At 40.8% G+C, this 13,901-nt stretch overlaps 1 protein-coding gene across 3 annotated transcripts in view; it reads right to left on the bottom strand.

Moving 5' to 3' along the window:
• The window catches only part of slc35b3 (solute carrier family 35 member B3), a 40,016-nt gene extending 28,803 nt beyond the window's left edge, over positions 1 to 11,213 (bottom strand). The window contains exons 1-2 of one of the 3 annotated variants that reach the window (XM_041190543.1): positions 10,632 to 11,213; positions 10,111 to 10,232 (exon numbers count right to left, since the gene is read on the bottom strand). In XM_041190543.1, the coding sequence (XP_041046477.1) occupies positions 10,111 to 10,232; positions 10,632 to 10,826 (317 nt within the window). In that variant the 5' untranslated portion in view covers positions 10,827 to 11,213. The remainder of the gene's footprint in view (positions 1 to 10,110; positions 10,233 to 10,631) is intronic. The other 2 variants (XM_041190544.1, XM_041190542.1) reach the window with 2 other exon arrangements.
• Positions 11,214 to 13,901: the final 2,688 nt, after the last annotated feature.

The raw sequence follows: 13,901 nt of genomic DNA, 5'->3' as shown, positions 1-13,901 counted from the left end.
ATTATGTATATATACAGAAGTCCTTGGTATCAACAGAAATCACTCCAGTTCCTGTCCAGGTTTTTAAAAAAATGTCCAATTTTCTTTTAAGCTTCAAACTCTTGATAACGCATCTGTGAGCAGATTCTCCCTTCCAGCAATATGTATAATCCGTAGATTAAATGGTTGTAATAATAGACTCCATTTGAAAAGTCTTGCAATTTTTTCTCGAAATTTGCCCAAAAACTTCAAAGGTTTATGGTCTGTATAAACAATTGTTTCTGATGAATTGTTTGCAACATAAATTTCAAAATCCCAAAGTCTCTTTTCCGATTGTTGATTATCTTCCGTAAAAAAATACCCTATCGGTTTTTCAATTCCAGTATCATCTTCTTGTAACAGTACAGCCCCAATGCCTATATCGCTTGTGTTAACGCCCAACTTGAATTGCTTGGCATAACTGGGTACTGCCAAAACTGATGTCATAGTTAATACAGTCTTCAAACTATCGAATGCCTTCTGACACTCCTGTGTCCATTGAAACTTCTTGTTCTTTTTTAATAGTTCAGTCAGTGGAGCAACCACTCACTAAAATTTGGTACAAATTTCTAGTAAAACCCATTCATGCCCAGAAATCTCAAAACTTCTCGTTTTGTTGTAGGCATCTGGAAATCTATGATAGGCTTGACTTTCGCATCTCTGGAGCTACCTTACCATGTCCAATGGTATGGCCTAGATATGTAACTTGTGCTTTTGCAAATTCACTTTTAGCCAAGTTCACCACCAAATCAAGTTCTTGTAGTCGAGAAAATAATTCTTCTAGGTGCTGTAAATGCTCCTCCCACGTCTGACTGAAAATGATTAGATCATCAATATAAACAACACAATTGCTCAGTCCTGCAATTACTTTGTTTGTCAGTCTTTGAAATGTCGCAAAATTTAAACTGATATAGTCCACTTGGCGTTCCAAAAGCTGATATTTCCTTTGCTCGCTCCAACAACGGTACCTGCCAATATCCTTTTGGCAAGTCAATCTTTGTGATAAATTTCGATAGTCCCACTTTCTCAATGTAATCTTCCAACAGTGGTATAGGATACAAATCTGCTTTTGCCACCGCATTCACCTTTCAATAGACCACACACAGTCTGTGTCCCCCATCCGGTTTCGGTACCAGTACAATAGGCGAACTCCAGTTACTGCAACTGGACTCAATGATATCATCTTGAAGCATGAAATCAATTTCTTTTTGTACTTGTGATAACTTCGCTGGATTTAATCTATATTGAAGGTGAAATTTCTATACATACATCATGTATAGCTAAATGTTCCTCTCCCAACTTATTTCCACAAATAGGTTTGTGTGTGACTGCAATAGCTTTTCCAAATCACTTTGACACTTGCTTGGAAGGTAGCTCAATATTCTATTTATAGTTTCAAGCACCCCCTCATTATCCAATTTGATTAGAGAAAAATCAATTTCAGAGTCCTGCACTTCTACCTTTTTTTCATCATCCATCATCACTAATCCCTCTTTTTATTCCTCTTCCCTGTCAAAGTACTTTTTAAGCATATTTACATGACACACCCTCTGCTTCTTTTTTCTATCTGGAGCATTTGTTAAATGATTTACTTCACTCAATTTCTTTTCAATCCTCTAAGGACCATTAATCTTGCATTTATTGAATCACCTAGTACTGGTAATAAAACTAGTAATTTATCTCCAGAAACAAAGCTGCAAGTTTTAGCTTTCTTATCTGCCTTCATTTTCATTACTTGTTGTGATATCTTTAAATGTTCCCTAACCAACTTACACGTTCTATTCAACCTTTTCCTGAAATTTGATACGTAATCTAGGGAATAGTTTCTGAATTATGACCCACCAGTTTCTCATGAATCAATGTCAGTGGTCCCCTTACCTCATGCCCATAAACTAGTTCAAAAGGGCTAAAACCAGTTGATGCATTAGGAGTGTCTCTAATATCAAATAACAAAAATTGAATTCCTATATCCCAATCTTGTGCATAATCCTAACAGTATGCTCTCATCATAGTTTTAAAAGTTTGATGTCATCTTTTCAAAGCTCCTTGTGACTTCGGATGATAATCTGTTGATTTAAACTGTTTTATCCCCAAACTGTTCATTACTTCCTTAAACAGCTGTGACATGAAATTTGACCCCTGATCTGATAGTAATTCCTTAGGTAAACCATATCTTGTAAAAAATTTAATTAACTCCTCCACAATTTTCTTAGTTGTAATATTTCTTAAAGATATCACTTCAGCAAAGCTGATAGACACATCCATTATTGTCAGTAAATACTGATTTCCACTTTTAGACTTAGGGAAGGGTCGTACACAATCAATTATGATCCTGTAAAAGGTTCTTCAAATGCTGGTATTGGGATTAAAGGTGCCGACTTAATCATTGCTTGTGGTTTTCCTGTTATTTGACATGCATGACAGGTTCTAAAGAATTTGACTACATCCCTGTGCAATCCTGGCCAAAAAAAACCCTCTATCTTTTCCTGTGTTTTCCTAATTCCAAAATGTCCCCCATTGGAATTTCATGAGCAATCCTCAGAACCTCATTTCTATACCCTAATGAGATTACAGTCTGATGCATCTCCCTCTAACTTTCATTTGCTGAGACATGATCTTGCATTAAAATATCTCCTCAAAGATAACATACTGGAAATACTGGAACACATTTTGCTTCTGTTTATGAATAAGCTTTCTGATATGATTGCTTTAATTGCAAATAATTTTTCTGTAACTCCACTAGCCTCCTTGAGTTAAACACTTCAGCTGAATTGTCCTGTATTCTTTCCTATTGAACAATGTTATCAACACAGTGCCAGCTAATTGGATTTCAACATCTTCTTCTTGCCTATGAACTGCCTGCCTTTCTCATTTTTCTTGTTCTTCCTATGAGCCTTTGATTTCATTATAACACCATCAGGAAACAATCCAGGATGTTCCTTCTGGAACACCTCTGTTGAAAACACTTCTACACGCTGCTCAACTATCATAGGCATCACCCACATTTGCGGTCCAGCTATATCATTACCCAGAATAAATTGAACCCCTGCAATGGGCAATTTTTCCACCACTCCAACAATAACTTCACCTGCCTTCCATTTGCTCTTTAAACTTACCTTCCACAACGGAATAATTTTAGCATCTCCGTGAACCACACTTAACATTACCTGCTCCTGCAATATGCCTTTTGAACAAATATCACTATCCCACAACATTAAGGATTGGCTCTATGTCTCTTAAAATTTTAAGATCTTTACCTGTACACATGGAAAGACATTCCCTTCACCCACAAAATATTTAAACATTTCTGCAACCTGATCCTCAGATTGAGTAAACTGTGAACACATGCCCACTTCTTCACCTATCACTGATTCTCCCTGTTTCACCTGTACACAAACCACTGGTTTCTCCTATGCCTGAACCTCATAACACAGAGTACTTCTACTTCCTGAACTTTTCTGTATCCCAACAATTCAAACAGATTTTTCCTGCAATCTCCAACATACTGACTTCGTGAACCCCACTTTATTACAATGAAAACACCTCAATTTTCGAATGTCACTTCTGCCTTCAGCACCTTTTTTTTCTGAGAAAAAACTTCCTGGGAACTTCCAGCTACTCCTCCTCTTCCCTGACTACCTACCTTCCTTTCACCTTCCCACTTTTTATCATTTTCCAATTTGAAAGGGTGACCAAAAAAAGCTCTATGAACTTACTAATCATCAGCTATCTCTGCTGCTTGTCTTACAGAAACAACCCTCTGTTCCTCCACATGTGTCCTCACTACCGAAGGAACTGAATCTTTAAATTCTTCCAAAAGAATTACTCCCCCAAGAGCTGCATACATTGTCTCTATTTTTAATGCCCGTATCCAATGGTCAAAATTACTTTGTTTAACTCGTTCAAACTCAATATAAGTTTGCCCAGGCTGTTTTCTCATATTCCTAAATTTCTGCCTGTACGCTTCAGGAACCAACTCATATACACTCAAAATAGCCTTTTAAACCACATCATAATTCACCGACATTTCTTCTGATAGCAAAGCATATACCTCATGTGCCCTATCCACTAACTTAGACTGTAATAATAACGTCCAGTTTTCCTGCGGCTATTTTCATCTGTTTAGCTAGCTTCTCAAATGAAATAAAGAATGCTTCAATATCTTTTTCCTCAAACTTTGGTAGAGCTTGTAGAAATTTAAACATATCCACACTAGGTTTTACTCTGGAGATAAGTCCTTCCTCACCTACCGGTGTCTCTTTAACTGCCAACATTTTCAGTTGGAATTCTCTCTCTCTCTTTCCTCCTCCTCCATCTTCACAATTTCTAGTTCATTTTCTCTCTCCTGCTTTTCTAACTGGTCACTTTTAATAGCCATTTCTCTGTCCTTTGCTTCTAATTCAAGATTTTCCAGTTCCTTTGTTTGTTTAAATTCAAGCATCTTCATTTGTAACTGAAGTCTCATTACCTCCAGCTGTGATTCACTAGTGTCAGGTTTCACTTCCAACTGTCGATGATGTGCTCCACTTTTAATTATATCGGATTTCCTAGCACCCTCAGGTAACCCCAATTTTAACTTATCTGCCAACTCTTAACTTATTGTTGGCCATTTTTTTCAACCCAATCAGAGTTATATCTTCTACTCCCAGGCAAGTCTTAGCAATTGCCAAAGTCATCTTGCAGTCTCACTACTTCTAAAAATATCTCAGCAACTCCTGAATTTGAAGTGCTTCTCGTACTCGTAACCTTAAGATTCACCAATTCCAAACCAATCAAGGAATTATAATTTTTATCCCGCAAGAGCCCCCAATTGTTATGACACAGCAGTTGGTAAAGGCTGTTATTTAAAATCCCAGAGGGAAACTTTAAACAACTGTCATAACCTATATTTTCAATTGTGTATGTTTTGAGTTGCAGCTCTAAATTCAGGAATAAGGCCACCAGTTCGAGATTTTTATCTCAAACTACATGAGACATTTATTAATTTACAACAAATTAAACATATACACATTACTACAAATCATAACTTTTTAACAATTTCTCAAATTAATCTCCCTAAGGCAACCATAACCAATAGACTTTAAGCAAACAACAGGCAAAGCATGTCATCTTACTAATTCAAAATAAGGTTCCTTTCAATTTGGTTCCTTTGCAGACAGTTGTAGGTTCACAGCTGCTTTGATGTTACATGCCTCTGCTTTGCACATACAAACTCCTCTCAGCTTATACGCAGTACTTCTTTTTGAATGTAAATTTTCATTGTATCACCAGGCCCTTTGAACTCCACTTCTTCTAACAATAAAACCCCTTTCATTGTACTAATTTTATTAGTAATATAAACATTACTCTCCTAGCTAGGTACAAGACTTCACTCCCCTTCTTGAATGCTCTATTCAACAAAACGCAAATATACCCTTTACCTCTCTGTTTACATTTCAAAACTACTATACATCAAAGCACCCAGACTAGCTGGCTTTAAACCAATTAAAACACACAAAGACACACCCAAAGACTAAATCTCCATTAAAAAAAAATAAGTTCCAATAATATTATATACATTAATAGCTTCATGACACTCAGTCTTGGACATACTCAAAGACCTAACATCCACAGTCTGAGGTAGAGGATTACAAAGATTTGCAGAACCCTCTCAGTGAGGAATTGCCTCCATCTCACTCTGAAATGACTGAATCCTTCTCTTGAGACTACGCCGCTTAGGTCAAGGCTCTCCAGTTTGAGGAAACCACGTCTCTACCCTATCAAGCTTTTTTAGAATCTTACATATCTCAATGCGATTACTCCCAGTCCTCTAAACTCCAGAAAAGTAGAGGCCCATTTTACTCACTCTCTCTTCAGAGGACAACTCTCATCTCAATAATCAATCTAGCAAACCTCTGATACACCCTAAGGCAAGTATATCCTTCTTTCAGTATGGAGACCGAAACTGTACACAGTACTCCAGATGTGGTCTCACTAAGGCCCTGTACAGTTGCAGCATGGCTGCCTTACTCATGTATTTTAACCCCATTACAAAATTACTTGCTGTAACTGCATGTTGACTTTCTGTGCTTCAGGCCTAAGGACACAGGGATCCCTCAGAAGTGCAACATTTAATAATTTCTTCCTACCAAAGTGGATAAGCTCATATTTCCCTACAGTAACTCCATCTGCCCATTCTTGCCCATTTGCTAACCTGTCTACAACACTCTGCAGAGTTTGTGTCCTCCCCACAGCTTACTTTTTCACCAAGCTTTGTATCATCAGCAAACTTGGACACATTATATTCAGTCCCTTCTTCTAAATTAATGATTGTTAATAACTGAGAAATTAAGTAGTATCAGTATCAGCAAGCTATTTGACCCGAGAATTGATCTTTGCAACACTCCGCTAGTACGTCTGCCAACATGAAAGTGCTTTCTGTCCATAAACCAATCTGCTATCCATGCTAATATATTATCCTCAATTCTATAAGCCCTTATTTTGTGCAATAGCGTTGCTTTTGGTACCTTAGTGAATGCTTCAGACATGCTGTTGATTGGGTACTACAATTGACAGCAGTGCTTTGGGTTGGTTTTGGATCATTATCCAGTGGCCCACTGCTAGTAGTCCACATCAGAAAGGACAGGGTTGGATTTGGTTGTTGTGTTCCTTACAGTCAAATAGCTTGCTGATACTTATATTGCAATCAAGGTTCATGCATATGTATGGTCACTTGACTCCAGTGGCTGAAGTGCTTGTAAAATGGCTCCCAGTAATGTCTTCAAAAAAGGAAGAAAATTGGCTTACAATTTTCTAAAATAAATCCTACCCATCTTTTAAATCTAACATAAGTGTCTGCCTACCAATATTTATATTATTTCAAAAGATAAAGAATATGATAAATTTGTTATGGCATTTAAATTTCTCCATTTGGAAAGATAAGGAGCTGCAAGTTAGCCTACTGAAAACAGACACTACACATGATTGATTTTTACTGTGATGCCAAAAAAATGTAGCTACAGGAAATTGTCATCAACTACAAATGTAATTAGCAACGCTGGTTTTGTTTAATCTACTAAAAGCAATTGTAACAATGCCTTGGATGTACACTGTACTTGGAACATCTGAAGAGAAAGTTTGGGTTGATTATAAACAATGAACAAATAACAAAGACTAAGTTATGTAGCAAATAACAACCAAATGGAAAAATAGGTCTATCCAGCGCTGGCAATCCTAACATTTACAGCAGATCAAAACAACCATTAGGTCTATTTGAAAATGAATGAGCCAAACATATCCTCAAAATTGTGCTATAGGTGGTGTTAGGTGTTTCTTTTTGCCCAGTTTTATGTTTAAACTCATTTGCATTCGGGAAAATGCAAAATCTTCAAAACATCAGAGCCATTGGGTAGCCCCTTGGAACGCAATTTAAATTAGATACACTGCACAAATAGGCAGTAACCAATAATTACCATTTCCTTATTTCTATTATCATCTGCATGCAGCACAGTGAAGATAACACAAACCACATCAGCCCTTACTTCCGCGCTGCTACAAATATCATCTTTCTGAAGAGATCGCAAAGGTATAAGATTAGCTCATCTCCTTTCTCATTAGAATTGGGAACTCTTCCCATCAATTGCAAATGTTTCTACTGCAAAGCAGGGCAGCTTCTTAAAAAAGAGACATAAAAATTCAACATATTGTGACTGCAACATGACATTAGCTGCCTTGAAACATTTTCTAGGCCATGAAAAATCTGGAACGGTCATAAATCTGATCTATCCAGGACACTGTCAAATCTAATTGTGCAGTGTCCCTTGCCATTACCCTTTCCTTCACAGAATCACAGAAATGTTAGAGCACAGGATACCATTCGGCCCATGGTGTCTGAACAGGCTCTCCGAATGAGCCGTTCACCTGGTGCTATTTCCCTTCTCCCGGTAATTCTGCACATTGTTCCTTTTCAAGTAGTGGTCTAATTCCCTTTTGAATGCCTCAATTGAACTTGCCTCCACCACACACTCTGGCACAAAAGTTTTTCTTCGCGTCGCTTTTGCTTCTTTTCTGTGCTCTCTCCTTCTCGATCCTTTCACAAGTTGGAACAGTTTCTCTCTATCTATTCTGCCCTGACCCCTCATGGTCTTGCGCATAACAAACGTACATAAGAATATACGAATTAGGAGCATGATTAGGCCACTTGGCCCCTCGAGCCTGTTCTGCCATTCAATAAGATCATGGCTGTTCTGATTGTAACTTCAACTCCACATTCCCTCCAACCCCAGATAACCTTTCATCTTTTGTATACTTCTATCAAATCTCCTCTCAGCTGCCTTCTTCTTTCATCATATTTGAGGCATCTCTGTCATTCACAAACTCTATAAACTGTTCAAAACTATACTTTTTGAAATAGTATCTACAATTATGTTTTTTTCTAATCCTATAGAAGCAAAACTGCTAATTCCTATTGCCTGCCAAGTAAATACAAGGGCATAAGAATTCCATGCATGTACACTGATACATTAAGTAACTTGTCTAAAAATGGCAGATTGTAATAAAGTTGCTTTGTTTTTTCAAGTATCAGAATTATTTGATACTGTGACAGTCATTTACTTTCTGATGCGACTAAAGTAAATTAAAAATAGGGCAACTGATTTCAAATGTGTGTTTTAGCTGAATTTAAACCAGTTTAGTACACAAATGGCCTAATATTTTTTCACCATTCAGTACCAACTCATTGATGCTCCTCAGACTCATTGCTTAGATCATTCAACTCTTCCCAAACCTTTGGGAGGCATACACATCTTTAGATCTTGCAAACCACAACAGCTCTAATTTACTTTCTAATTTGACCTTTGTACATTTAGAATCATAGACAGGTTGTAGCACAGAAGGAAGCCATGTGGATAGATTGGAGAAGCTAGGGCTGTTGTATTTAGAGAAGCAAAGGTTGAGAGAAGATTTCATATAAGTGATCAAAATCATGAGGGGTCTGGGCAGAGTGGATAGAGAGAAATTGTTCCCATTGGCAGAAGAGTTGAGAGCAAGACTGCACAGTGTGACCAAAGAACCAAAAGCGACATGGGGGAAAAATCTTTTTTTGCACAGAGTCATTAGGATCTGGAATGCGCTGCCCGAGAGTCTGGTGGGGATAGAATCAATCATGGCTTTCACTGGATAATTAACTGAAGAGAAAAAATATTGCTGGGCTATGGGGAAAAGCTAGTGGAGAGGGACCAGCTGAGTTACTCTGGTAGAGAGTCAGCACAGAAATGGTGAGCTGAATGGCTTCCTTTTGTGCTACAACCAGTCTATGATTCTAAATGTACAAAGGTCAAATTAGAAAGTAAATCAGCTGTTGTGATTTGCAATATCTGAAGATGTGTATGTCTCCCAAAGGTTTGGGAAGAGTTAAGTGATCTATACAATGAGCCTGATAAGCATCAAAAAGAGTTGGTACCAAGCGATGGAAAAATATTAGGCCATTTATGTATTAAACTGTTTAAAATACATCTAAAACATACATTTGAAATCAGTTGCTCTAGTTTTAATTTACTTTAGTTGCATCAGAAAGTAAATGACTGTCACAGTATCAAATAATTCTAATACTTGAAAAAACAAAACAATTTTATTACAATCTGCCATTTTGAGACAAGTTACTTAATGTATCAGTGTACATGCATGGAACTCTTATGTCCTTGTATTTACAGGTAATAGGAATTAGCAGCTTTGTTTGCTTCTTTAGGATTAGAGAAAATCATAGTTGGTGTACTTCTCTGCTTGAATATCTGCTGTTCAGATATCCTGCGAGAGTGGTTAGCAGGGATCCCTAGGCAATCATTGTTGCCAAGCAGTTCAAAGCATCATTGCTGAAACTGATCATTTCATCTGTTTACACCACCTACAGGGTTTAAAAGATAGTTGACGGAAAACAATTTGAAGCGGCGTGTAAACAATTTACACTGAATTAACAAGTCTCCTTTCAATAAGGACGCCTGATCTGCTGAGTATTTCCAAGCATTTCTGTTTTTATTTCAAGTTCCCCTGCAAGATCTCAACAACTCCGGTTCATACCTTTTAAAAAAAAACACACAATCACCGACCATTAATTACCTCCTCCTCTTGTCTTGCGTGAGCTGCAGCTCGATCAGCCCGAAGGTGGAATAGAAAGCAAACTGAACCAGAGTGAGGTACCAGCCGAATGGTTTAAAGCCTTCCAAGGAAAAAATTAGCTCCTGCAAAAGAAAAAAAACAATGTTAACTTAGGAATGGAACACTTCGGCAAATTATCGCAGGGTGCCGTGATTTTATTTCGTTTTGCATTTGTATGACGGGGGATTAAATAAAATAAATAGAGCTCCTACAAAATCCAATGTTAACTGAGAAATGCAACAAATCTGCAAATGATTGCAGTGTGCTGATTTTTATTTTGCATTTGTAAAATGGGGAATTAAATAAAATAGAGCTCCTGCAAATGCCAATTTTAACTTAGAAATGCAACAGTTCTGCAAATGATTGCAGTGTGCTCTGATTTTATTTGGTTTTGCATTTGTATAGTGGTTATTTAAATAAAATGAATTTAAAAAAAAATGCCCCTCTCTGTAATATTTAACAAGTGCTAATTTATTAATGACCTGCAGGTATCCATAGATGAGATAGAAGATGAAGACCCCGGCCACACAGACGAGGAACTGCACGGTCCTGGAGAAGTCACTCAGGTTGAAGCCGATCACCCGCAGCTCCTCCGCCGACTTGATGTGCGGAGACATGGAGTCGGGTTTGTCCGGGACGCTGATGGAGATGTACTTCCTGGGCCCAGAGCCGCTCATGGCCTCCTGCAGCCACTGCCAGCAGGGCCGGCCGCCCTCGGTAGGCTCCTCGCTGCAGTAAACACAAGTAGAACACCGGGATAGGGAGCCGTGAACGTGACCCGCCACCCGGGGACACAATCACCGCTTTATCAGCATCGTGAACCTACACTTTAATGTCACTGACCCTTATTGATGACTGTAACGGTGCCCATGGATCGGCTCTCCCGCTCCGGGTTAGGCCCCGGATTCCCCTCCCCCCCACAACAACAACAACAACCTGCCAACTGTCACCGCCGTGGCTCGTGCGCAGGCGCGCGGCTCGTCCTTAACAACCAGCCCGGGGGGTTGGGCCTCACCTGCAGCGCGACTTTCGCTCATGCGCAGTACCTCCAATCGGGCGGAGATTTTTTTTTCACCTGGCCCCAAACCCCCCCCCCCACCCCCCCCCACTTCTCTACCCTACCCGCCCCCTTCTCTACCCTACCCGCCTTCATTCATAACCATCATCGTGGTCGCCGCGGACACACCGACAAGCTTGCCCCAGCCAATCTGGGGAGGAGGAGCCAGAGCCGGAGCCGCGCGTGCGCGCACAGCCGTGCCCCTGGAATCTGAGAATGAGGGGGCGGGAGTGAAGAGAGAGGAGGAGCCAGCCGCCGCGCAGGCTCCTGTCAATGTCAGAGCGGGGAGGGTGGAGAGGGGGGTTGCCAAAGCTGACCGTCGCGCGTGCGCAGGTCTGCCCCGCCCCCGTTCATCAGGGAGCGGGGCGAGGATGAGGAGGCGCAAGGGTCAGCCACTGCGCGTGCGCAGTGTCGCCCAGCTCCCTCCCCACCTGATTTCACTGCGCCGGCGCGTTCAGTATCGTCGTCGCCGGGAGACCAAGTCGCTTGTGGTGCCTCCCTCCTTCCTACCGCCCCCCCCCCCCCCCCTCGCCTCCCCATTACAATGCAGTTCCCGCCTCGGAAGGCGCCTTGTCTTAAATCTGTATACCAACAATTAGGTTTCGGAAACGAACGGCTCCGTCTCTCTCTGGTGCTGCCATAATTTTGGAGGCGGCTTCCTGTGCAACCCTGGACAGCCCCCCCCCCCCCCAGTGCTGCCTGACACTGGGAACACTCCCAGATCCCTAAGCATCAGGGGAAGAAAACTAAATGCATTGGCAAAGGAACAAATGATAGCCGGTAAGGCCACTGATGAAACATTTTCAAGGACAGAATCACTGAATTCAATTTCCAAAATACAGGTAGCAATTCCACAATATTCTGCAACTTGGTCTATTTGATATGAATCCACCCTGACACGACACTGCGATATTACATGGCACAATGCCTCTGTTGTCATAAAGCCGCATTCTCTGAACCTACTACAAACTATGCTTAGGAGATCCACGACTGCAAATGTGTGTGGATTTTGCACAACTCTTATAGTAGGTCAGTTATTTAAAATTATTAATAGCTGCATTATTGTCTTACCCGGGAGTCTCCGTGCTGGTCATCCCTTGTACGTAATTTTGAGTGACTTTATGAACTATTGGTGCTTTCCGGATCAAATTTATGTTGTCAACTTCCTGAATTGTGACCTTCCTTGTGAGTGAGGCGGCCTGTTGATTTTAATCAGCATCGTTTGATAAGAGAGTCAGATAACGAGAGCGCGAAGCTGATTAGTCCGTTTACAGTTACTTATATAATACAGCCTGTGTACTCAGCATCTGTGCTGCTGCTTGGCGACTGAAAAGAATTACAATGAAAGCCAATTTAGTTGTTTGATTGAGAAACTATATAATATATATATTTCCCTTACACTGGAAAGGGGGGAGATGATCATTAATGAAATCCGGGAGTGTAAACTGGTTTGGGCATTGCTCACCTGCCCTGGCAGAGTTGACAGATTGCACATTGGTTTTATCAGCCATCTCAGAACTCATGAACCAGAGTAGAAGCAAGTCATAAAAATAAAAACAAAAAACTGCGGATGCTGGAAATCCAAAACAAAAACAAATACCTGGAAAAACTCAGCAGGTCTGGCAGCATCGGCGGAGAAGAGCAAAGTTGACGTTTCGAGTCCTCATGACCCTTCAACAGAACTAAGTAGAAATAGGAAAGGGGTGAAACATAAGCTGGTTTAAGAGGGATCGGGTTTGTTGGGACAAGCAAGCAGTGATAAGAGGAGATAACCAAAAGATGTCACAGACAAAAGAACAAAGAGGTGTTGAAGGTGGTGATATTATGTAAAAGAATGTGCTAATAAGAGTGGAGAACAGGGCAAGCAAGGTAGCTCTAGTGGGGGGTGGGGTGAAATAAACCATGGGTGGAATACACTTAAAAATAATGGAACTAGGTGGGAAAAGAAAAATCTATATTATTGGAAAAAACAAAAGGGAGGGGGAAGAAACGGAAAGGGGGTGGGAATGGAGGAGGGAGTTCAAGATCTAAAGAAGTTTGAACTCAATATTCAATCCGGAAGGCTGTAAAGTTCCTTGACCTCTCTGTCTCAATTTCTGGTGATAGACTGTCCACCAATATCCATTACAAGTCTACCGGCACCCACAGCTACCTCGACTACAGCTCCTCACACCTCGCTTCCTGTAAGGACTCCATCCCATTCTCTCAGTTCCTTCGCCTCCGTCGCATCTATTCTGACGATGCTACCTTCAAAAATTGTTCCTCTGACATGTTCTCCTTCTTCCTTAACTGAGGTTTTCCACCCATGGTAGTCGACAGGGCCCTCAACCGTGTCCGGCCCATCTCCCGCGCATCCGCCCTCACGCCTTCTCCTCCCTCCCAGAAACATGATAGGGTCCCCCTTGTCCTCACTTATCACCCCACCAGCCTCAGCATTCAAAGGATCATCCTCCGTCATTTCCGCCAACTCCAGCATGATGCCACCATCAAACACATCTTCCCTTCACCCCACCCCCGGCAGCATTCCGAAGGGATCGTTCCCTCCGGGACACCCTGGTCCACTCCTCCATCACTCCCTACACCTCAACCCCCACCTACGGCACCTCCCCATGCAAACGCAAAATATGCAACACCTGCCCCTTCACTTCCTCTCTCCTCACCATCCAAGGGCCCAAACACTCCTTTCAAGTGAAGC

The sequence above is a fragment of the Carcharodon carcharias genome, chromosome 6 (assembly GCF_017639515.1).
Source record: "Carcharodon carcharias isolate sCarCar2 chromosome 6, sCarCar2.pri, whole genome shotgun sequence".
Taxonomy (NCBI): Eukaryota; Metazoa; Chordata; class Chondrichthyes; order Lamniformes; family Lamnidae; genus Carcharodon; species Carcharodon carcharias.
Note: the sequence above shows the minus strand (reverse complement) of the source record. Positions and strands in the feature narration are given on the sequence as shown.